Source organism: Cinclus cinclus, chromosome Z (genome assembly GCF_963662255.1).
Source record: "Cinclus cinclus chromosome Z, bCinCin1.1, whole genome shotgun sequence".
NCBI classification, from domain to species: Eukaryota; Metazoa; Chordata; class Aves; order Passeriformes; family Cinclidae; genus Cinclus; species Cinclus cinclus.
The window spans coordinates 65,525,484-65,551,883 of record NC_085084.1 but is presented as its reverse complement, the minus strand read 5'-3'; the positions used below and the strand labels follow the sequence as shown (position 1 = coordinate 65,551,883).

Sequence of the window (26,400 nt, the reverse complement as noted above, 5' to 3'; positions counted from 1 at the left end):
AAGGTTACAGAGAGCACTGCCAGCTTTTTTAATTGCATGTCACATCATGGCATTGGCAAAAGGATGCACTCATTAAACTTTCCTTGTTCACAGTCTCCATCAATTTTTCTCCTACACTTGATTGCTAGTATGGCCTGGTCAGGAGTATTTTATCTTTTCCCTAAGACCCTTAACGCTTGATTTCAAGGGAAAATGTCCCAAGTGATAGCAAGGAATTATGTCACTAACTGCAGCTAAACTGCTGCAAAAAAATAACCTGCAGTCATAAGGATTTGGTTGCTGCTGATACCTTGTTTTTGTTTATGGTCTATATAAAATATTTCAGAAGACTTTCCTGAAACTATTCTAATTACGATTTACTGTAAAATTTAAGATTTTAATTATATAAAAGATAGCCAAAGGTAACAGACTAACTAGGTTCCTTCAAACTGTTTGCAATATATGGTTTACATTCTTGCAAATAAGATACTTAAGTATGACTGAAGTATAGCATTTTACTAAAAATGTGGGAAAAATCACAAGATTTTGACAGAAGAGAAAAAAAAGCCCAAACCCAAAACATAGATTTACAGCTATTTTTGCACCTGGGTTTGTTTGAGCTGTTTTGGTGCATCTGCTTATCTCTCTGTGCTGTACTCTGTGACTACCAGAGAGGAGCTGAGGTTTTCCAGTGACTTTCTTTAACTGTGCCAGACTATTATGATAAGATACCAGAAATAATAAACACCACAACCCATGTCTCTACAAGACCTTCTGCAAATAAATTCTGTCTTAAAAATAATGTTTCACATTCAAACAATTTAATGAGAAAGTGAGTATTTAAAACAAAACATCAGGTTTTGGTATTAAAAAATGCCTAACTGTGAAGAAAGCTTGTATCTTTAAGAAATAGCTGTTGTATTTGTGTGTGGGTATTCTCTGTAGTATTGTTAAGAACTGTTGAAGTTTTCTCTTTCTGTTCAATATTGGAGCTATCAGTTGCTAATGCCAACTGTATGCCAATCCTATCTCCTAAACTAGCAGGCAGACTGTGGTTTTGCAATAGAATTTAGTTTTGATTAAATTTCTGGAAGTTGAAAGTTGGGAAATTAAAGTTCTTTAGACCCTTTGGTTTGAATTGCATTCATATTGAGTACATTAATTCTTTCATATTTTGAACAGAATTGCTAAATATTGCAGTGAAAAGTGAAGGCTAAAGCTGTAGTGTTATTGTCAGCATGTCCCATCTGTGCATTACATTCATGGCCAACCTTTTTAATGTTACTGTTTTGTTCACAAACTTGGTTGCTCCATAGAAGACTTAGATTTCTGAATAGAGAGAGGAAACTAATTCTAACAATTTCTCAAAGTGAGCTTTTACTTGCACAAAAGCTTTCTATCATTTTACTGGTATGTAAGGTCAAATTAGGTTTGTAGAATAGAAACTTATTTTCCTATCCTCAATGGGAAAAATAATTCTTTAGTTTTCATGCTGTAGAAGAGAGAAATTTTTGGTACATGGAGCAGCAAGTTAGGATTCTTACTGAAACAGAATTGTCAAATACTAGAAGGAATCTACAATATTTGAGACAGTCAGAAATGTTTACGTAAATTAAATAATGAGAAAAACAGAAAAATATTTTGGGATCTGATAAGTTAATAAGGTATCAACAGTTCCCCTGCCTACTGCATGTTAATTGAATGTTTATGTCTGTGCTACCTAGGCAGTAGTTTAGTTCCTGAATTGCTTTGATTTATGGTCATATCTAGAGATGATGTGGGCAGAAGGAAGTAGGTATTAGGAAAAGTAAAGTTGTACAATAGCCTACCTGTGGAGAATAAAAGTAGAAGGAAGAAAGCCCTGCAAGAGCAGATTGTTGCTAAGTACACAATGGGAAGGCAATAAATTGTTTCACTCCTATAAACTTAAAATAATAATTACAATGCTAAAAATTGGTTGTCCTAGTCTGTGGGCTTTAACATAATTCTGTAGAGATTATGAGAATTAAATCCCTTCTCAAAAATTGACTTTAGACCCTGGTTTTGAACTTACTGCATGTTTTCTGCTATACATAAGTGGGATTTGGATGACTGCTTTGTGCCACCTAATATTCATTATATTGGCTTTAGTGTAACATGGGTACAGTGCATCTATGTTCTTTCAATTACTTTGACCTGTTATTTTGTGCACAATTTGACAAATTGCTGTTACTCAGGCTTCATGATTTGTATTTACAAGGAGTCATTGTTGACCTAGATTTTAATGTTAAAAAGCCAATAGCATTAGTAACTTCATCAATAGTAGTATATTAAAATCAAATTCACTTGTGTGTTCAAAAAATAATTTTTTTCTTTTACCATGTGAAGCTGTATTCAGGTACAAACCTAGTAGTTCTCTTGCTGCAGAAGAAAATTTGCCGTGAATAAAATATGAGAGCTGCCTAAGCTTGTTAGTGTTTCCTGTATTTTTTTCATACAGTTTTCAAAAAGTGATGTTACTGTTTAGGTACGAGCCAGTTTAAGTAATGCTGATCCAAGTTACACAGCATCCCACCCAGACATTTTTATGGTTTTCCCCAAAATGGTATAATTTATGTGGCACATAATGTTGCATCTTGTTATTAACAGATACTGCTTTCAGATACTTTAACAATATATGGTATTAATGAAATAACAGCTTTAAATTACATTGCAATGAGATCTGCAAGCCTTCGGGTGCAGTATCGACAAAGTGTAAAGCAGCACTTTCTCTAGATTTCCTAATGCATAATGGAAGGAGCCATGATCTGGATTAAGATTTTTTTTTCCCCCCCGTTTTGGGCATGGGATTCAACTATCAGGAGAGTCTTCAGTGTGCTCAGAACCACAGTTGAGCTAGGGTTCATGCCAAAATTTTGTGAGTGTTCATAAGGTACTTTCAGTGCAAGACCACAGAGGCATTCAGCCACTTGCTGGTCATCAGCTTTCTCTTATCTGGTCACTGCTCTACTGATTCTTCTAAAGTCTGATGCTGTCTGATATACTGTACAGAGCTTCATTTATTCCTTTAGTTTTTCAAAATGTGTTGCTTCTGACATTTTGCAAAAGAAGAGGTCTATGAGCATTTGCCTTTTAAGACTTTTTTTTTAAATTTGACTGGCTTCTTGTAGCTATAAAGGGTTGTTCCATACAGCACACCTTGGAAGAATAATTTTTTTTGTTGGGTTTTTTTTGTACACGTATAGGTTTCAATATAAAGAGACTATAGGTAGTGAAGTTTAGGTAGAAGACAATTTCCTGTTTTAAGTCACTTTCCATTTTTGGCCATTCTCTCATTTTTTCCTCATCTGACTCTATTGATAATCTTTTTCCATTACTCTTACTGTTCTGTCCTCCACATCCAGGATACTTCACCAGCCTTCCTGTGAACTATACTGTGTTTTCCTTTTAAGTAAATGACATGACATTTTATTTTACTTTTCTCTATGTCAACAATTATGTTAAATACTGTGAAAAAATATAAGCGTGAAAATAAATATTCAGATCTGAAGAAGAATTAGTTTTCCTGTTGATCTGTTGGTCTCAGCAAAAAATAAACAAATGCAGTCCTCATTCTGGGTTGTAACTGATACAGGCTTTGTCTAAAATGGCCCATGGACCAATTATACTTGCTGCTTTCTTATTTTAGACTAGATATTTGGGAGAAAGCTGCTTCAAAAGCATGTCCTTGTCTATTCTGCTTCCATTTCTAGTGTGTGTCCTGCATTTCAGATTGGATTATATGGAGAAAGACATTTGTGTTACATTTTACTGCTTATGTGAACTCATGCTTCCTGCGTGAGATCACTGTAGCTGAAGGGACTTGATGTTCCTGCTGTTGCACCTCCTTTCTGGCTCTGGCTACTGATGGGCTTTGTCATCTTTCTTTTGCTGAGCAGAAGGTCTTGTTGCAGTAAAATCATGGGGTTTTAGTTACTTTGCTATTTGTAGGCTTAATCTCCCCTTTCCCCCTTTGATGATGTGACTGAGCTTTGCAAGTATTTCTTCCCTGTGATGGATAAACTGAGTGAGTAATCTTTGGTACTTAAGCAAGAGGGATATTTATAGCCCATGTAGTGTTTTTCTGCACTGGGGACACTGCAGGAAACAAAAGACAGGGAGCACTGCAGGAAGCAAAAGCTGTGCATGAAAGGTGTGGCTCTCAGAACCAGAAACCATCTCACAGTCCTCTGTGGATAAATTTGCTTTAAAAAGGGTGCCCTAAAGTGAGACTTAACAAAGTGCTTGTGTCAGGGCTGAAATACAAGGACATAGCAGCTTAGTGCCACATCATGTGGGTCTCATGTCCTAAGATTTCATAGTTTTCTCTGGGATGGCTGGCAGGTTATGCCTTGCCAGAGGGCAGGAGACAATAAACTCTTCTCTCCAGAGTGTAAGTCTTTTTCCCTCTCGGCCAGACCACTGGGATGTGTGTGCATATGGCAGCAATTTGTCTCTGTAGACAGAGAACTGTGTTAGTGTTGCTTCCAATTTAATAAAGCATTTCAGGTTCGGGCTGAAAGATAAGGGAATTGCAGGTAATGCAACAGTGCTGTTACAAATACTTGCGGTTTACTCTAAAAGTTATGCTTAACTAAGATAAAACTCTTCTGAGCTCTCCTAGATAAATCAGTAGATGTAAAACAAGTAAAAACCCAAACAAACAAAACAACAACAGTAAAAAAAAAAAAAAACCAGGGAAAACCCAGCAGTTACAGACCAAGATAGTGCTTGGTTTTCTAGAAGCAAATCATTGAGATTTCCTTTCCAACAATACTTCTGAAGCACAGATAAAATGGCTTCCTGTCCCAGGGTTTCCTGTATCCATGGCAACCTGACTTTAGGCACTTCTTTCTTAGTTTCCTGAGCAAACTGTTCAAACCCTGAAGCAAAAATGTGAGTGCTGTAATACACAGCAATACTGCTTTTCCAAAGGTTTCACAGATGAGTGTAGTTGGTCAGTTTATAACATAGTCCAGTGGACTGCAGACTGCAAAATAACGGAAATAATGAACTTCAGATTAGGGGTAAGGAAATGCTTCTATTTATTTTAAATGTAACTCAGCTTTATAAAAGTAAAATTCAAATTATAAGTAAGCTGCCAGTAAAAGGTAACTTGTTTACTGTTGGCACTTCTTGAATGCTTTGGAAACATTTCTTAGTGATGGTTAACTATAACAAGTAGTTAATATATAGTATTTTTAGTTTAATAGAAGCTGTTATTTTCAGCACCTTAGATGCTTTTATGCTACAGCTAATTAAATATTTTCTGGCTATGTTAGCACTATATTTAATTGTCTATTTACTTGCAAAAATTGTTTGCAGTGGAATCCAGTTAGTAAGTTGGAGTTTTAAACTGCTTGTTTGGCATGAGAGAATAATATGTAAAATACCAATCTTGAGAGAAATGCTGGTATTTTTAAGACTGTACATAGAGATTCACGGAATTATTAATAATTAATGTATATAATGAATATATTTGAATTAATAGTAATATTTATATACTTCTTTTTTATCTCTACTAGTGAAGTCAGGATGAGTAAGAAGGCCAAAGACAGGGATATGTGTGTTCTGCAGAGTTCTCCACGCTGCCCAGGAGCATTCCTGTACATATTTAATTGTTTTCTTTTGTTGCTGCTCCAGAAAGAGGTTTTTGGCTGTCCATCTGCTTGTCAGCTCTGCACGGGGACACAAGTTAGCTGTCGTAATGCAGGGCTTTCGAGCATCCCTTGGGATCTTCCAAAAACAACAATTCTTGTTTACCTCAGTGGAAATAATATATCACATGTCACTCCAAATGATCTAAGAGGCCTTCAGAAGCTTGTTGCACTCTACATGGATAACTCAAGTATTTTGTATGTGCACCCAAGAGCTTTTGTGGAAGTCCCCAGACTCAGTTACTTGCATCTTAATAGCAATAATATTAAACGCCTGGATCCCGGAATCTTTGAAGGCCTTTCCAATCTTCATTGTTTATACCTTCAGAATAATCAAATAGCTTTTCTCCCTAGAGGATTATTTAGTGAGCTTCTTTCTGTTAGATATTTAACACTTCAAAGAAATCGTCTCAGTGTCCTTGGAAGTGGGACTTTCTGGGGCATGATAAGTCTCCAGACACTAAACCTATCGAATAATAAGATTTCACGGATATCAGATTCAGCATTTCATCATCTTGAAAATCTTGTGTATTTGTTTCTTGAAGGTAACAACTTAACACTAGTGCCATCAAATGCTATTGGAAGGCTCAAAAATCTTGAAAGACTTTCTTTATCTCACAATCCCATTGGATCAATTCAGCCTTTTGCATTTAAGGGACTTAACAAGCTTAGATATCTGTCTTTGAAAAATGTCAAGCTAAAATGTGTTGCTGTAAATGGATTTTTTGGATTAAACAGCCTTAGTCAGCTCATCTTGAGTTATAATGATTTAGAAAATATAAATTCCAGCACTTTTACTTTATTGAACAATTTAATGTATCTACAGCTAGACAGAAATAAAATAGCCAGTATTGGTGATGGTACCTTTGAAAAAATGGGGCAGTCACTTAAAGTACTCAGTTTAGCATTTAATAATATCACAGAGTTACATCCTGAAGTGCTCAAGCCCTTAGTATCTTTAACCCATCTGCAGGTACATTCTAATCCTTGGAACTGCAGCTGCAAAATGCTTGCATTACTTAATTGGCTAGCATCATCTTCCATTTCTGCAAAAATCCACTGTCAGAATCCCCAGAGTATGCGTGGTAGACCTGTGCATTATATGAAGTTGGCTTGGTTTCCAAGCTGCGTTGGCCCCACTGCCAGCCCTGGCTCTGGCCCAAGTCTGGGATCCGTTGGGGTCCACCGCAGCAATACCACTGTGCTGATGGCCTGGCATGAAGGGAACAGGCATAACATGTTGGAACAGTTTGTCACTGCAGAAGCTAAGTATTTTGATTTCTGGGAAGGAGCTACAGCTGCATCTTCTACCCCATCACCTTATGAGGAGGAATATGCTGTTGAAATGCCATCACAGGCAGCTACAGTGTTATCAACGTTACCAGTGCAAATGCCAGCCAAAATTACACCTACTAATAGAAATGTAGAAGAAGAATGGTTGTTTACAACAGATCCTGCTCCTGTATCATTAAAAACAGCCTTGATTTGTACACAACAGGTTGAAAAGCTGAATCAAGCTTTTGACATTTTACTAGCCTTTTTCATTCTGGCTTGTGCTGTTATACTGTTCTTAACCTGTAAAATTATTCAGTTTAGGCAGAAACTAAAGGTGCTGGAAAACTCAGGGGAAAAGAGTATAGAATATTATGGCTTTTATCAGCCTAGCAGATACAACATAAGTGACTCAGTGCAGTCTCTAACTCAGAAATCAGTGGAACATTCAGAACTGGACCAAATAAGGCTGCTCAAGCGAGCAGCATCAGAAAGTCAGGCACAGGTCATCTTGTTTGAACATTCATCATTGTAATTTACCTCGTTTTATTTGATGTTAACTGTGCTATGAAAGGTCAAGGAATCAAGAATTCAATTCTGTAGAAATACCTCCACCAATTAATATCAACTGCTTAATAAAACTGTGGAAAACAGCACAATTTGGGTTCTGCATCACCATTTGCTTACTGAATGTTTTGGAATTGATTATTTCATTATATGGCATTTCAATCTAACATGGCCTCAGTCCCTGTTTGTAGTAATTGTTCGCCTCTGCTCAAGTATACATGAAATATAAAGTACACTTTAATTTATTTTGCAGTATTTAATGAAGTAAGTTCCTATAAAAATTCCATAGCTGTTGTGAAGCAATCAAACATCAGTTCTTAGTAGGATCATGAAGCCAAGAAATCTTGGGAAATCAGAAAACAGTGTTTTGTGTGTTTATTGTAATAGAGTTTCTACTCTTCCTCTATTAAATAAAGCACAATGGAAAAAAGCACATTTATAACTAGTATGTTCAACCTCTCAAGTTAGAGAAAAAATTCTAACTATACAAATTCTATTCATACCTGTAACATATTGTAATATACAAAGTTGTATGTTCAGTCTGTATAATGAATATATTAAAGTTACTTTTTTATTAGTGTGTATCTGTGTCATTTTATGAAACAACCCAAATTTGAGTTAAGAAAAACTAAATTTCTGTTGAAATTTACCAAAGTTTAACAACCAAATCTATTATGTCTAAGATAATAGAGCTGGTTAATTATTGTCAGTAAAAGATCATCATCTATGTCATCTATGTAGTAATATTTTGAGGGACTTTTTATCTAGGTAAGAGGTACAAATTTAAGAAATACAGTACACTGTAAATACATAATGCTAAATTAATGGCTGAAAAAATTTACATACTTGGTTTATATTTGGATGTGTCATGTCTAGATATGTGTTCTTAGTGAAGGCTTCATCTTCAAAATAGGGATATTTCCCTATATGGTTTGCATTTAACTTTTTATTTACATTTCAGATGTTGGTGTTTTGTTGTTGTCATGTTATGTCTAGTATGTTGTACCATTGTTTTCAAGCTGAATTCCTGCAATTTTTGTTTTTCTCTTTGTTACTTAAATAATTCAGAGTTTATTCAGGAATTAAAAGTCATAAAACTATGTTCCAAATAGTCCAATATTGTAGAGTTTCCAACTAATGGGACTTAGTCTTGTAGATACTGTTTATCATGTACAGCTCTAGAGATTTCAGCCGTGTTGTTTATAAGTTACACAGTTTACAGCTAGATTCAGGGAAAAATGAGGAACAATGCTTTGATAGACTTTTCTCCATGGTGTTGATTTAATTTGTGTAGAAGTATGTTGCTGTTCCAGGCTCCAGCATGGAGTCCGTATTATTTTCCAGCTGAGCCAGAGCTGCCCTCAGCATTCTTGTTCTATCCTCCTCTTTCCTGCTGGTGTAACTCCTGTGCATATCCCAGCTGCGCAGGTCCCAGTTGTCCTGTTTGTCCATCTGCAGTTCTTTTCCAAAAGGGAAAAATCTGTAATCTGCTACCAGGACATACATAAATCTTGACTGCACCTAGTGGGTAAGAATGTGCAAATGTGACTTCATTTTTTTTTGTTATTAATGTAATGAAATAATGCTATATTTGACTGTAATTTACTGTAGCACAGATCAAATACTTCTAAAGAACACACAATTCAGCTTCTTGGACAAAAACTTAAACTGTTTGGTATTGCTTGAGTAGAAACTATTTTTTTAAATAATTTTCTAACTTAAGATAAGATGTTAAATATAAATGGCAAATATCTTTTAAGAAGGGCAAACACTGGCTGTAATTTATGCACTTTCTTCCAGAGGCTAATCCACTGCAGTCTCTTCCTCTTTAACCCATTTTTGTTACTTTGTCTCCCCTGCATAACACGTTGTGATAAATTTTAATTTTGTTTTCACTTAGTAACAATTGCACAATCAATGATGGCACAGTAATAGGTTCAGCAATTTTATGTGCTATATTTCTAAATTTTTAATTTTACATGGACACCTTCAGAAATAATGGACTTCAAATGCAGTAGAAACTAGTTAAGTTTTTCTTGCTAGAAATGCTGCTGTGCCTTTGTTACAGAGGAGTTTTGGTAGTGCACAAAGGTTAAAAACTGAATAAACCTAATTCTCAAATCTGGCAGGGAACAGCTCTGTTATTTTAGGCTCTGGTTTCCGCAGCTGCTCTTTACAGAAAGGCATGAGAGGTTCTCTCAGTAGGTGCATCTTTTTCACTGACAAGGTGCTGTGGGAGTTGTTTGCCAGGTGTGTCTCACCATCTGTAGTGGTGGAACATGTTAGGAAACTGGTGTTGCAGCTGTTTGTGCTGCAGAGAGTTAGAGCAGTTGAAAGCCATCCTTTGGAGTGAAGACATCCTCTAATATTCAGCTCTCCAATGCAGGGATTAGACTAACATGGCACTGAGAGATTTATTATGCAGTTGTGAGGGAAATTACTTTTTTTAGCAGTCGGTGTCTTTTGTATTTAAATGTTCACATCAGGAAACTAACTCTTTCATGTACATGTGTGGTTCATTTGTGTATTAAAATCATTAGGGAATACTTTAGAAGCCTTAGTTGAGTCTGCCCTCATGAAGCAAAGTGGTGCTTCATGAAGATCAGGTTTATGGTCAGTCACAGGACTCCCCTGGAAAGATTGTCTTAGCTGCTACTTCACTGCTTTAGGAACTCCCTAGAACTGTGCAGCTCCTAAGGGCTGTGTGTGTAATAATCATTTATGTCACAGTATGTGCAGAGTCATCTCTATTTGTCCTACTCCACCTCTTTCCTTGCCTAATGAGATTAGAATAAAGAATTAATTAAGCTTTCTCAGTATGTACACTGGTAAAGATATGAAATCAAACTCTTTTTAGTGTTCATTGCTTCATCCTGGTGAATGTAGAAAAGCAAAAAAAATGTTTTATCTTAAATTTAATCTCTGAAAAAGTGTTTTTTCTCACATAATTTTTTTTTTCTCTCAGGGATATGCAAAGTAGATACGGGGTCCTTTTTATTTAAGCACCACTAAAACTATGTCAAGACATGTTTTAACATGCTGATAGAGTTCTGTCTACAGTAGTTGGCTATATAATTGAAGTAAAAATTGTGGATTTTCACATAAAACCTCAGGATAGTAAGTTGTGTAGATAGCTATGTGCATTAGAAATTATAGAATGAAAAAAACCCCAAACCCTTACCTTTTTCACTTTCTGAACATACGAGGTCTGTTTTGTCCTTTGCAAAGCTTTTATTCTTTTATCTAAAAACTTACGCAAACTTTGAAATAGAAGTTTTGGGATTATTCATATGGAAGCTGCCCTGAATGCTATATTTTGTTTCTTTTATTGGTAAGGTGAATTTTATTAACAGGTAGCATAAAACATCCTTTCTGTAATAAAAATGTAGTCTTATTATTATATCTTTGAAACTGGATTATGGAGTGTTTTAGGTCCTGACTGTGGGCCTTTAAGAAAACCAAAAGGGGTTTTGTCTCAATAATTTAGAAAGACTGGGTAGATACAAAACCACTCATAGCCTGATGCATTTGTTTATTTCATTGCTAATCTGGATTGTATGTAATTCAAGGGGGGAATTGCCTTCCTCCAGGTGTAAGATTTTAGTATGAAACATATTAAGTGTTCTGTTTTGAAAATTCATGTGAATACAGCATTGTCTTCTTTGAATCCGCTCATGACTTCTCTATTTCTTGAAATAAGCAGGCTAATTTTAGTCTCTTTGAAAAGCTATTACATTGAGTGGCATGGCTTGCTTTCTCATCTGTGAAAATAAGTCCTGCTGCATTTTATATTGCTGCTGAACTTTGAAGTTTTTTTTTTGAAGCATGAGTCTGTGGTGTCTTTATTTTTCACCAGCATGCGTCTTGTGTTCTAGAAACAGTTGCACTGTTCATTGGCTCCGTACTTGGTAAATATTTCAGTGGGTCTTTGGTAGGAAGAAACTGTATGTCCTATATAAAGGGGGGAAAAAGAAAAGGTATTATATTTACTGAAAGCTGCAGGCAAATAACATTTTGAAAGGTGTTCTACATTCTTTGTTTCCTTAAAAAAAAAAAAACAAAACAAAAAACTCTCATGAATCTTCCACTAAAGAAAGAAGTTAAATACTGTTTCTCATTGATGTCATAAAGTAAGAATATCCTTTCCAAGAAGTTAATGATTTCTCTATGTGCTTTTGCAGTAACTGTCAAGAAAAATGTTTTTGCTGCTCTGTGCTGACAAGACCCCAGCTGGAGTGCTGCATCCAGCTCTGGGGCCCTCAATATAAGAAGGATCTGATACTTCCAGAGCAAGTTCAGAACCCACAAGGTTAATAAGAGGAGTGGAGCACCTCCGCTATGAAGACAGGCTGAGAAATTTGTGGCTGTTCAGCCTGGAGAAGGTTGTGTGGAGACCTGACTTAACCTCCCAGTATCTGAAAAGGCCTGCAGGGAAGCCAGGGAGGGACTGTGTTCATCAGGAACTGCAGTGACAGGATGAGGGGGAATGGCTTAAAAGTGAGAAGTAGGTTTTAATTAGATGTTAGAACAAAATTCTTCACTGTGAGGGTGGTGACGCGCTGCCTAGAAAAGCTGTGGATGCTCCATCCCTGGAAGTGTTTAAGGCCAAGTTGGATGGGACTTTGGGCAGCCAGGGCCATTGGAAGGTGACCTGCCTGTAGCAGAAGGGTCAGAACTAGATGACCTTTGAGGTCCTTTTCAACCCAAACCATTCTGGGATGCATGCAGCTTGGAATGAAGGAATAATAAAGCTGTTGGACAGCATCCTGTATTATTAATTAAATGGTGTTGTATGAACAGGGCATAGGTTGCTTCTCCAGGGCTCAAAGTGTTCATGTTTGTTCTTTGTTGAATATCTGTTGTCTACTATTGACATAAATCTGAGGGCACTTGTTGGAAAACACTAACCTTACTTATACTGGAAAATATTAACCGTGTTAATGGCGTTTTCCTAGAAATGTGTTTCAAAAGCAAGGATGAGGCAAGAGTCTTAATGGGGGTGTGGTAGGCAGGACCTCTGACCTGGGGAAACCTGCTCTGTCTCAGAGGGCTCATTGTACAGGTGGCTGAGGCAGTGTTCACTTTCTCAGCTGTGCTATGAGGTCAGTAGGTTGTTTGCTTGCTGTCTGCAGAGCTTCACAGAGAATGTTTCACAACATGTAATGCTTTGCTGTTCTGAATGTGATGGGAAAGCCTTTTGGCAAAAGAATAAGTGTCTTTTAAAATAGACTGCTGTCAGTCAGGCAGTAAAAATTACATCAGTTTTCATTTTGTGGAATTCAGGAGTTTCAAGTCTGATGATACAAAATACACTTCAGATTCTGGCATATAACAGTATCTGAATTTAAAAATGGGAACAGAAACTAATCCCTTTGAAACAGGGATTGTGAATGAAATTATACTTTTACCAGAACAAATATAAAAGAAATATTTTCTATGCTTAGTGTTCTAACTTGATAAGCATTTTTTCTGAGGTATCTGTTGCTGTTTAACTGTTTGTCATATGTGTAGAACTTTGTTGTGTGTCTGACAAGAAGTTTCTCAAAAGCAGTTGCTATTGTATAAGGAGCTACAGTTGATCCATGTCTTGAGTTTTCATCCCAAAAAAGAAAAAGGAAATGAAAGGATATTAGGAAGTAAATTTCTCTGTGTTAAAACAATGATCAACTACAATCAAAGTACAATATATGAACTTCATGTTTGGTACCTGTAAATAAATGGAATGTGTCTGCTTCTGCCTCTGCCTCTTATGGAGCAGTACCAGCAGCATCTTTTTTAGGATGAAATTCCAAACAGAGAGCAATGAATTGCTTCAGTCAGTGTCAGTCACAGGAAAAGGGTTGTAGTTTACTGTCACCAGTTAGGTTCTTTTTCTTTGCTGAGTATAGCTCAAGGTACTCCTGAGATGAACATATTTTCATTTGCAGTTTGTGTTTGCACTTTCACAGTTCATGGAGTAGGAGTCTGAGAACCCAGGTTCTACAATAGCATGTCTCTGGCATTAGATCTACAGTAGCAGGAAGTGGAGCAGAAGCAGCAGTTGGCTGCTCTCCCTTAACTAGATTGATTAACTGGTGACACCTACTTTATCCATCACGGGGAGATCATGTTTCTGTGCCCTTACCCTACAGGGGCAGGGCAAGGCAGGGGCAAATGTAAATGTGTTCAGTGTAGTTTTGGGCATTGAGGGCCTATCTAGTCAAGCCTTCAGGTCACATTAACTAAAGGTACTCATGTGTTTTAACTCCCAAGTGATATCAAGCAGCCCTTTGCGTTGGTATAAAATAGCCTTATGTGTCAAATGGCAGAAGGTGCCCATGTTTAAACAGATAAATCCTGTTGCCCTTTCTTTGTACAGTTAGGAAAGTCACATTCTTGCAGAACTGAGTGCAGGATTTCTCTACCCACTCTGGGCAGCTGGCTACCCAGGAGGGTGAAGAAATGCAGGTAAGTAGGGGAGTGTACCTTCTTTACAAGCAGCCATTGCTCGAAGAGTTGTGTAGGTTTATGCATTGAATAGTGACGGTACAATAGGTGTAAATGTGTTCAGAATAGAAGCCACTACTCTCTTCCCTGCTATCAGGGGCACGCCCTTCCCACTCAGTTCTTGACTTCTGTTTATGTATATTTTCTTCTATTCCATTTGCAATTTAATTCTAGGTTTTCAGTGGCATATTAAGTTTTGTTATATTTAAAAATAATGTTCCTTGGATATTTTGAAGCCATTTGGTAATTTAAAAAAATGCTGAATTGCTTGCTTCATAGCATGCTCAGCTAAGCAGTAAGCAAGGAAAATATCTCTCAGTAAATGTACTCTACAACTGAGCAAATTTCCTGTGCAGTTCCTTTAGCTAAGTCACTTTCCTGTTCTTTCCCAATGTTAGCCAAAATAAATTCTGTTCTTTTACAGTGTTGTCCAAGATAAATTTTGTGGTATCATCAACATTTCAGTGGAAGGACTACATGATGTTATGACTGAAGATTCTGAAACAGGAACATACAAAGAGTAAGTGGAAAATCTAATTTAAACTGGGTTTAACAGTAGCAGTACTGTTTTATATGAAGTATTTTCATTTGAAAAATCTGTAGGCAGTTAAGACATGGTTGTTGGAGTTCTATTTTCTCATGAGTGAGTGTTTTAGGAAGACAGAAAACTTTTGGTCTTAAAAGAAAATACTTCCAATGGGGAAAGAGCTTAAAATGGTAGTATAATTTTATATTGTTCATTATGTTACTTACTAGATGATGTCTCAAAATATTCATATGCTTAGATTTGTTTTTTGCTTACTTGACTGTTATATCTAAAATTTCAATACAACAAGCTTGTGTGTTGATAAGGGACCACCCTAGCTCACATGTAGCTCAGAGTTTCTTTAAGTGTGACATGAACCTCATGTGAGTTTACCTAGTGTAAAATATTTCACAGCCTAGAGAACTTGAAAACGTATCCCAGGAGGACAGTTCTCCAGTTGTTCTGTTTAACACATGTACTGTTACACAATATATCTCAAAAGACAGTTTACAGAGCTAGGAGCAAGGGCTTGCTTGTGGCAGGAATCTGGGTGTTGGAGGTGTCCAGAGTATGCTGCTACCCAGCACCACACTCATTCATCTCCTGATGGCTCCCTGGTTACTGGTTGTAGTACATCAAAGCTGGGGGACAGGTGAGAAACCCACCCTAATGAAAAGAAGCTATCTTTTGGACAGAGATACTAGTGTCATTTTTATCTCTGTAATGATTACTTACTTTTAGAATCTAGTTGTAAGACATTAAAAACAGGTGCTCTGCAGGATATTCTTACAGACCAACCTAATAACAGAATTTACTGATGCTCTGATGCTAAGAATCAAACATTTTCTTTCAAATCATTTCATGGTGATGGAACAGACTGTATATTAACTAATATTAACTACTTAAGGGGGTGTTTGCTGCCATTGAAACTAGGTGGCACAGAGCAACCAGAATGCAGTCTGTTAAATTCTTTTCTTAAAACGGGTGGTATGCGCACAAGTCTGTGTTGAGAACAGTCCACACTCACACTGAGCCTGAACTATGCCAAAGAATTGCTTGCCAAAGTACTTCCCACCAAACTCAGTAAAGAAGGTGTAACTCCAAAGTCTGGCAATATGCACAATGTCTGGCACTGTGTTTTGTTTACTGTTGGAGGCAACATTGCAGAGCCCTTCCATTTCTAAACATGTTGCTTTGCTAGTACTTGTTGAAGAGAGTTCTCACTGAGAAATAAATAAACTTTATCCTAGTTTCATATTTTAAGCCTGAAGGCTTGTAGAACTTGTAGAACTTTCCAAAACTCTGGGCATTGTTTTTACTTCATAAAGTATAGTCACATTGAACCAAGGACATATTTATGTTGACAGGTTCTGAAAGAGCTGTTTGAAAGATTTTTATTTTTGCGTAATATATTTTGACATCTTCTGGAAGGTAAAGTGAGAGCAGTCATCTGAAATCATGTGCATTGTTCGGGCTCTTCAGACTGAAGAAGAATGGCTTAACTCTGAACTGGTTCAGAAAAGGGATAATATGTAGTCCACTGATTGTCATATTAGGTAATTGTTGTAGTGCAGAAAGTAAAATTACATTCATGTTTAACACAGTGAAATCAAACCTGAAACACTATAGAACTTGAGCCACTGAAGGATGAAGAGAGGGTAAATATGTACAGGGAAAATCGCAAAGGGTAAACAATGGAAATGGCTTAAGTGGCTTAACCACTTAATGAATAAATTTAAACTGGAATTTTAAAGAAACTGTTCTAGCTAGAGCAGTGGGAGTTGGAAATGGTAAAAACCTTGTCATTTTTTAGATTTATATTGAATTTTAATCAGGTTATGGAAATGTTTGTGCTGTCTTAAGATACAAATGGGTTATACCCAGCAAGGTTTCCTAGAATTTGTATTTCACATTGTAGTGATAATTATTAGAGAGCTTTACAAACCTCAGATTTTCTGGAAAGGGAAGCATTCCATTGCTCTAGACTTGTTTCACCAATAGTCAGGTTTTCCCCAATTTTATCACTCTCTCTTCTTTTATTCTCTGCTCTCATTGTGTTTGGAATTTTGTGGTACCTAAACTTGAGGAAGGTCTGAAAAAGTTAATTCAGTCTTGTATGTTTTGATAATTGAGACTTTTATCTCCTTTTCTTTTAATAAACTGAGATGCAAGCAGCCTTTTGTGAGCAGAGGAGATATGCAATTTGCTGTATTATTTTGAAATAACTAACCCCTTTTTTGAAAATGTCTTCTGTGTTAGTATTTGGCCCTGCTTGCCATACTGTTTAGCAAGTGTTTCATACACCTCTAAACACATTAATAGGAAATGGAATATGTAAACAGAGCAAGTCTGAACATTTTCACAAAGTGGTATAGAATCATATGAAAACACATAAAATCACAACCCTTTTTTCATTTTAGTAACATTAAAATGGGTTATTCATTAAAATGGGTTATTCCTTTTAGTTAATGGAGCATTTCGCATGCTAGTGGAATGCAGCAATTAAAAATGCACAGTAGTGCAGGTCTGAAAATAATCTGCATCTGCCTTGGTGCTTTGAAATATATGAATTGTGTCCTTCGTGTCTTAAGTCATACCTGATACATGGTGGCAAATTGTCATCACCTGGGTGTTTTTTAAATCATTTTGGTTTTTAAGGCAGAAATTCCAGGAAAAGATTTGATAAAGTGAGTCTATTGTTTCAGCATAGAGCATGCAACATGAGTGAAAGACGTGTTTTCTATAGGATAGCTTTCATTAATGTCTCTAGAAAGTCTATTCAAACCATTTCAGCAGGCAGGGAAACCTCTGACTTTTAAACTGGCTTTTTTTTCTTCATATTTTCTGGTTCTATACTTACTTCAAAAATAAAAGTTAAAATATGGCTGGGTTTCAGCAAAACAAAAAATTTTGTTCAGTGTCTTGCAGATTTTGTTGTGGAACCAGTTGCACTGTTCGTACTTAATTTCAGGTCCTTTTGTCAAAGATCTCAGAGAAAAACATGAATGCCATGAGACATCTTGCAATCTTTGTATATGTGCCACTTTGACTTAGTAAGGAGTGCTTGTATAACGCTTTCTTGAAAAGAGTGGGAAATTCTTGTAAGGATCAGTAGGTTTTTCTATTTTTTCTTAAAAGCCATGTAGTCTATTTTCTATGCGCACAAATGTGTTTTAACCCACAACTTAAGCTAAAATATAGAGGATAACTGAGATTGTTACATGGGTAGAGGTGACAGAGAACATGCATTCACACTTCATTAGATTCACTGTTCTCAGAAAAAAATTTACTGGTGATTAGATTGCCTGACTTTCAGCAAACTCCTATATCTGTTCTGTGTTTTCAAAAGTGCTTTAAAATAATTTTTAATGATAAGGTATGTTAAAATTGTTCTTATTCCCATTTTTAGCTGCATGTTAATGTCTCATTTTGAAGAGCCCAAGGCTACAGAAGATGAAGAACCTCCCACAGAACAAGACAAAAGGAAAAAAATTGTAAGTTTTAGATCTGTTTTTCAGTCGTAGACCTGATTATGTGCTTCACTTCTGTCACATTAAATTCTTTTTAGGTTTGGTTGATCTATTGTTCTTGGAAAATTCATGTTTTGAATGAAAAAAAGAACATTTGATGCTAAACCTTGCAACCACAACACACTTCTGCTTGCTTTTTTCATCTTGGCAACTGTTATCAAAATAAACATCATCTGTTTGCAAAATCTGGGCATCACAATACTGGCACAATATAGAAGGAATTTACTGAAAAAAGCAGAGAGCTAAACTTTATTGAAATGTCATGGCAGGCCAAATTTCTCATATTTAAAAGAATCAATGTGCCTGCATAGAATTTTTTTGTAGTGTAAAGAACTCTTACAGAGAGACCAGTGTATATTTGTATAACTTTTCTCTTAAATACTAAATTAAGGATTTATTTATAAAAGTAATATAATACATCTTTTTTTAAAAAAATGCAAAAACCTTTGCATATTCTTCTGCTATTAGAAATGCCTAAGAGAAATTCCTAGTGTCTTGCAATTTCAGATTTGAACAAAATTTTAAGCAGAAATATAATTTTCTGTGGTGCCAAAAATGTATTATACAGTTCTGTAATTGTTATTCTTAAAAGTAACTCTAGATTCTGTTAAATTTCCTTCTTGCCTGTGGGTTTAAATTCTAGCTGTCTGTTGCAGAGTGGTAGTGTCTATTCTTAGCAGTTTTGTATAATCTCTCTCTCTTTCTCTAGACATATATATATATATGTACATATCATTATCAATAGGGGTTGGTTTGTCTGTAGATCAGCAGGGAAAGAGACATGTTTTGTTTGATAATCAGATGTAAAAAGCAAAAGTAAATTTAAATCTACAATGCTTTTATGTTCTTACTTTTGAGTATACTCAGACTACAGTGCTGTCTGGCTAAAGTTTTAATAGCTTTGTGTCAGACCTTAATCTTTTTCTTGCAGATTAAGTTTAATAATTTAGATATATGTTGATGAATTTAGACTTGTTAGATTTGTAATGGACTACATTCAGTGTGGATATGTCACGCAAAATGAAAAGCAGGACACATTGAATTATCCTGTGTCATTACATGGTACAGCACACCAATATGTTGCTGATGAACACAGGTATAGTGAGGGTACTGTTCTGGGGTCACACGTGATACAGTGTCATTGGTCATTTGAATAAAGATAAATGTGCTTTGATAAGGAGGAGCTTCACCAAACTAGTAACACCACATCAAAGGTCTTGGTTTACTTCCCTTGCCTGTATCTTCACTTTTGTATATCTTCCTTTGCATATCACTTTTCTTCTTTCTCTAAGGAATTGCTTGAGGTTTGATCCTCATCTTCTCTTTAATGTTAACCTTAAATATATTGTTTTCTTGGAATGTTTATGGAGAGTAAATTATCATACATGAATGTCAAAGTTTCAGTTTTGTTTTGAGTCTCATAGTCTAAATTTAACTATTTCCATGGTTGCTGTGTTTTCTAGATTCCTAAGGATTATGGAAATCCTTTGTTTTTCTCCTTTCAAGCCTTCTTTGTAAGAATAGCTGTCCATTTTAGTCTTCTTATTCTTATATATTCTTATATTTAATTTTCCCTGATACATTTCTGACTTAAGCCTTCTATGCTGTCATTTTTCCAACTACCTTTAGTGGACACTATATTCTTATTCTGTTCAATGTAATTTCTTGCAGCTGTGAAAGCAAGTGAACTGTAGTTGTTATGAATGCTTGCTATACATATATTCTGAATCCCAGCTGAAATAGCTTGATATATAACTTTGCAGATGGTGCAGAAATTGAGACATGACACCTGGCTATTTATTTCAAAATTGTACAGGTCCTTTGGGTAGGTCACTAATAGCAGAAGTGTCTGATAATAATCAGAATTTTTAATCATGGCTTTGAAAGCACAGCTAGCATTTGGTTTTAGAAGCTGGATTAAAAACAAACATTACCTGGGCCCATTCTTACCTACATGTGATAGAAGTTTCCCCCTCTCTGTAGGATAGGAGCCGATACCACTGATAAAGTAAAAGAGGGAATAAATATATAATGTGATAAGAAAATCAAGAGCAACCTAAAGGGAATCAGCAAAACCTCTGAACTATTCATCTGCTTCAAGCTAGTGTTTACAGCCAGTGAGGTGGAAGATTAGTTTCTTCAGTCCATTCTCAATGTGGGCACCTGTATCCAGTTTCAAGATCAATTTGTAAAGTAGTGAGATTGAAAAACTAGTCAAATCCATGTTTTTCACTGAGCAGTATAAAATACATTTCAATAATAGTTACTGGCCAAATTTTTGTTTCCTCTCTGTATCTGTTTTGATTAAAACGCTGTTGGAAATTACTAGTGTTTTTTTTTTTTTTTAAACTGGAAAATAGATTTGTTTTGCCTTATCAGGGTCAGGCACTTTTCAATAGAACAGCTATGGCCACACACCTAGGAACTCAGAATGCATAGTTAATATATAGTCCTTTGCCAGCTGTGCTTGCTTTTCTTCCAAACTTACGATTTTGTTTGCTTAGTCAGTGAAGACTGCAGCTGTCTGTGGAATATTGTTGACAAACTCATTGTATCAAACTATTGCCTTTGTTTTGTTAGTTCTGAATACAAGTTCCAAAAAAAGTAGCGCAAAAGAAAATCAACTTCTTGTTGCAGGGAACACTTCCATTTACTTGAAATACTTTTGATGTGACTATTTGAATGAAAACAAGTTAGTGTATTAACTACTTAATTAAGTCTGAAGACTCTAAAGTCTCATTTGACTTAGGGATGGTAGATGATGCTTCTAGCAGCAAGCATCAGTCATGCTACAGAAGTCTCTACTGGCTTCGAGTGCTGCTACTTTGAATGATGAGGCAGCTAGGGAGAAGTGAGAGCACAAATCGGCAGCCAAGGTCAGTGAGAAAGGAAGGGGAGAAGGTGCTTCAGGGGGCAGAGCTGAGGTTCCCCTGCAGCCTGTGGTGCAGCCCATGGTGAGGCAGCTGTGCCCCTGCAGCCATGGAGGTCAGTGGTGGAACAGAGATCCACCTGCAGCCCATGTTGGAGCAGGTGGATGCTTGAAGGAGTCTGACCCTGTGGAATGCCCACACTGGAGCAGGCTGCTGTCAGGATCTTTGGCCATGTGCAGAGAGGACCCCATGCTGGAACAACCTGTTCCTGAAGGACTGTACCCTATGGAAAAAAAAGGGATCCACACTGGAACAGTTAGTGAAGGACTGCACTCCGATGATGCACTCATATGGGATAAATTAATGGAGTACTGTCTTCTGTGGGTGGGGCCCCATGATGAAGGGTAAGAGAGTGAGGAAGATAGAGCACCACAGACAGCATGATAAATTGTGCATAAAGTGATGATAAATTGACTGCAATCCCCATTCCCCTTTCCCTCAAGCAAGTCCAGAGGAGGTACAGAATTTAGGGTTCAAGTTGAACCCAGGAAGAAGGAAGAGGTAGGAGGAAGGTGTTTTGAGATTGTTTCATTTCTCATTACCCTGATCTGGTTGGTGGTAAAATTAATTTCTGAGTCGAATCTGTTTTGCTCCTTGAGAAATTGTTGAGTGATCTCTCCCTATTCTTACCTCAGCACATAAGCCTTTCTTTGTATTTTCTCTCCCCCTGTCCCCCCTCCCAGTTGTGGAGGATATGATTGAGTAGCTTTGGTGAGGGTTACAAGGATGAGAACACTTGTATTTAAATAACTGTTTTTTCTGTGCAAAATTCCCTATAGTAATGTTATACATGACAATTCAGAGCTATGATCTTAAACTAACTATAAATGTATTATATGTCCCAGACTACAATGTTATATGAAAAAATGCCAATCATTCAGAAACTGGTAGATTCTTTGCTTGGCAAGGCAGGAAAAAAATGCCACCAACTTCAGCAAATATTGATAAGAGTAGTTGTGATTTAGAAATTTCATTAGAACAATCTATTATATTCTAGAGATTAAAATTACTTTTACTGAAGAAAAGGTCTCCTAGAGAGTACCAAACTGTTACTGCAATTACTTCCCCTTTTTAAAGAGTGTAATGATAATAATAGATAATAAAATGATCAAGTCTTACCTTGAAATAGCAAAATAGTTTCCTTCCAGCATAAACAGTGCTGTTGTTTGGGTTTGATACTGAGATGAACAGATCTGCATTAATTGCCATTGATTTCAGCATCCTACTTCTTTATGATGCAGCAAATGTCAGGTGTCCCCATCTCCCTTCCCCTTCTGTCCAGCCTGGTGGACTGAGGGACAAATGTGGCATAACTGTCAATATCCTGAGCTTGCCAGTGTGTCTCTGACACTGAAATTTGCAATACATCTTCTGTCAATGTAGCCTCTTCTTTTACCTATTTTTGCTTTCATTAAAAGGCATCTAATGTGGGGAAATAGACAAATATCCTCTCCTTTCCTGCCCAAAAGAAAATTGTATAATCCAGCTGGATTTATAAGGTTTATAGGTATCAGTACTGAAGTGTGTCTATTCTTTATACATGTGGACAGTTTATTTTGTTTGTTATATAGTCTAAACAAATTTGACATTTTTGATGGGTTTTTTTCTTACTCACAAAATAAAACTGACTATAGTACATACCATCACTAAAGTCCTTGGTAAGATCTGATCTGATTTTTAGAAGTTACAGTTCAGTGGTAACTAATAAAGCAGCTTTGAAATGGTTTAATCTTGCAGAAGCATGACACCTTAGAGCAAGGTATAAGACTCAGGATTTGACACTGTTTCAAATAGTTTTAAAGTGATATTTGCCTTGATAATAATTAATTTGATCTTTGTTTTGCAAAAGTGTTTTCTCTTGTTTCTCAGGTAAGTAGAAAGAAAGCAAAAACAGATTTCTTTCTTGAGCTGAGGTTATAATAAAAATGCGTAAGTCAAAGAGTACTTTTTATTGCATTGTTATACATTTTTCTTCTGCATGTTTTCCACAGCTTGCACTGAAGGACCCAGTACACACTGTGTCACTGCACCAGTTCATCTATGAGAAGTTAAAGGCACAGCAGGAATTACTGGGAGAGCAAGGTTTTCATGCCCTTATGGAAACCGTGGATACAGAAATAGTTGCCCAACTACAAGAATTTTTACAGGGCTTCTAAATAAGCAGAAAAAAAATTTCTATGTCAAATTTTTATTTCAAAAATATGGAAGAACTCTTGCCTTTTATCTTGTATGAATGAGTCTAATGAAAGGTGAAAATAACTTGTGACAAGGAATAAAAAGAAGTTTCTGCTGTTGCTCTTAAACTATTCTCTTTTGGTTTGTTGTTTTTTGGGGTTTTTTTTTTAATAATAAAGGGTTAATTAATGGTTTTATCATTAACTAGCATTTCCATGATTCCTAGCATGGTATATGCTGCCCTAGGTAGTACCATTTTTTGGTACCCTTAATCGTGGTTTTCATTCACAAAGGTATGTCACAAAGTCAGAGGTCTGAAGGAACTTACTTATGTATATTAATGGGAAGTATCTGTTAAATCAACACTGTAATTCAGTATCAGAAGCTGCTTCCTTTAATACTGTAGATCTGTAACTTGCTCCCTTTCTATTGTTCTTTTTAGCCTGTATGTTTGACTTTACAAACAGAAGGATTTAGGAAAGCATTAAGACTGAACAGAAATAGTCCCTCATAAGAGAAAGATAATTCCCATTTGAATTGTCTCAGAGAAAAAGAAACTTTGATTGTAACACTTAAATTGTATTTGAATTGTTAGAGAACATCAGTATATATTTCTGTCCAGAGATGTGAGTTCTCATTTTTATCACCAAGTCTTTTTTATTTCTGTTACCAAAACATTAGTTTGCGTTCCTTCTATATAGAGAAACTCATTGGAGGTAGACAAGTAATTAATTAATTAATTAATTAATTAATGGCCATACCTGGACTGCTTAAAATTACCTTGTATCTCAATTCTTTGTGTTTTTTCATCAAAGACATGTCATGAGGATACTTCAGGAGGATGTATCCTCATGAGGATAATTGTTGATAAAGGGTTTAAGCCCAAATGGTCACAGTAAAAACAATTATTTACAAACATGGGGCTTACTTTTAATTATTTATTACTTACCTGCAGGGTAAAGCTGCTCCTTTCTATGTACCTTTGTCTTTTGTACCTTGCAGGTGGTAGCAGGAAGAAATTTCTGTTTTCAGATTTTTCCTTTTAAGTACTGATCTTCCATCTTCAAAGTTGAAATTAACTTTGTTTCACTAAGGGATGATTCAGCTATTAAATCCAGTTTATTTTGATTTATTTTTTTTTCCAGAGGGGATTAGCTCTTTAAAGACACCTACAAGCTTTTGACAGTCTTACCAGATGCTTTTAAAAATATGAGCCTTTTTTTACTGATCTTCTGGGGAGTAATCTTGTTTGAAACCTTCCCTCTGCTTGCAGAGGAAGACTCCTCTTTCATCTCCTCCTTTGGCATTAGTGTCAGAGACTGGTAGGGCTCTCCAAGTTATGAATGTAAAACCTCCCCTTGTCCCCTGCTGCCAGTGTCTGTCAGGAGGTGTTGTGTGAGAACTCAACTCATTGTTTCCTGCATTTTACTTTGGCATAGGGAGGATTGCCAGAATTGCTACTATTTGTGTGTTATGTGTATGTAATTTCTCAATCATCCACCATCATAATCTCATAATTAAGAGGCTTATCTGGTTACATTTAGTACTTGCAAGGGAGGAGACTCAGTGTGCTGATGGTCCCATTCAGCTGTGAACCACAATCACCAGAACCTATTGGCTTTTGTCTAAATTTGGATTTGTTGCACAGTTAATCTGCAGACATCCTAAGCTTCTAGCGCAGTATAAAATCTATGCAGATCTGGTCACCCTTGCTAGCTTTGACCCCACCTGGCATGACTGCCTAGCGCCCAGAAACACATCCTGGAAGGAAGCAGTACTGTCCTTCCACCATTCTGTAAAATCCCTTGTGCAGCGCCAAATGGCGCTCCCTGAAGTTTCAGAAGGAGGCAGGTCCTACCTGCTGTAGTCCAGCCTGGCCTAAAGGCTGCTCTCTGCTGTGTGCCCAAGCCACCCAGCTCCCTGTGCAGCATCTCACAGGTCAGATCTGTCATCGTGGCTGAGACAGACCTGCCTGCCTGCATCATTCTCAGAGCAGCTCCTCCCCTGTTGCCTCATGTGGTGGAGTGTTAACTGCAGTTTATGTTAATGCATGGTGGTGGCAGAGACCCTGTGGAGAATGATGGACATACTTTCAGCTAATAACAGCACAGTAAATTGTGATTAACTTTCTGAGTAATGTCTCTGTATAACTGCATGTGTTTGTTTTCATATGTGTTAGGGAACGAGCTAAATTGGTTACTGGGTGTTTGGCTTGTGGTCTTGGAATATTTTACTTTGAGGCTCAGACTATAATTGATAGCAATCATCATTATCTGTTAACTGTTTATATGACAGCCATTGTCAATGAGTGCAATGCCAAACAAGTGGCCATCTGCAGCCAGCAACAATCTAGTACTTGATGTGGAGAAATTTCAGCATGAAACAACAGAAAATCTCTTACATACTATCATTATACATTAAATCCTTATACATAGGATTAAATTTTCACTGGAAGAGTACATAGGATTAAATTTTCACTGGAAGAGTATGGATTAGGACTGCAGCAAGCTATAGCCTTTTTGAATTTGATGGAGAAATTTTAACTCCAGTCTCTAGGGAAAAAATGGAAACCAAATATAGCAATTGGCCTCACACCAAAGCAGTATAATACAGTTCCTGGAATTCTCATGAGGAAGGATCTTGGGTTCTCTTGTTCTCTAGGCTTTGACTTTCAAGACAAAAATAATTTTTGTCTTGAAAATAATAATTGGAGGGTTTTTTGGTTTTTTTATTTCCTGATGCGTAACATCTGAATACTTAAAAATGCTATCAGTTTACTTTTCAGAAAAGACAATGATTAAGGTGAAACTTTCTGCTTCTGATTATAGAGTTAAATGAGAGGACTAATTCTGTTGCTTCCACCTTCAAAATATTAGCTTTGGTGTATTGATGATGACCATTTTTAGGTCCCTGGCCAAAATGAAGTGTTAATAAATCATGTGCTCTCTTTGCAGTCTGTTAAATCTTGTTCAGCTTTAGAAACTAAATTTGTCCAAGCTCTAACTTAGTTCTATTTAATAGTTGAGTTGTTTGTCTAATAAAAACTATGACTGGAATAACTTCTAAGGATGTTTTCAGGTTAGACCCTGTGGACAGGGTCTTGTGTTCTCACAGTGCTCTTTGCCTTGCCAGCAGTGAGGCCATGGCCTCCCACCCTCCCTGCAGTGAAGTGGTGGAGGGTTTGGCATCATTTGTGAGCAAGTGCCAGAATCAGGCTGTGTGCTAGAGACCTCAGCCATGGTTGTGTCCCAGGAGGTGCA

General features: G+C 36.6%; 2 protein-coding genes across 3 annotated transcripts in view; both read left to right on the top strand.

The window, feature by feature from the left end:
* The window catches only part of IPO11 (importin 11), a 78,797-nt gene extending 55,565 nt beyond the window's left edge, over positions 1–23,232 (top strand). For both annotated transcript variants that reach the window (XM_062513080.1, XM_062513079.1), the window contains 3 exons: positions 14,404–14,499; positions 17,915–17,999; positions 22,957–23,232. In XM_062513080.1, coding sequence (XP_062369064.1) covers positions 14,404–14,499; positions 17,915–17,999; positions 22,957–23,121 — 346 coding nt within the window. In that variant the 3' untranslated portion in view covers positions 23,122–23,232. The remainder of the gene's footprint in view (positions 1–14,403; positions 14,500–17,914; positions 18,000–22,956) is intronic.
* Positions 4,886–7,989, top strand: LRRC70 (leucine rich repeat containing 70). Its single transcript, XM_062513082.1, has 2 exons — positions 4,886–5,024; positions 5,523–7,989. Exon 2 carries the CDS (start codon positions 5,533–5,535, stop codon positions 7,459–7,461), a length of 1,929 nt encoding a protein of 642 aa, XP_062369066.1. The 5' UTR covers positions 4,886–5,024; positions 5,523–5,532; the 3' UTR covers positions 7,462–7,989.
* Positions 23,233–26,400: the final 3,168 nt, after the last annotated feature.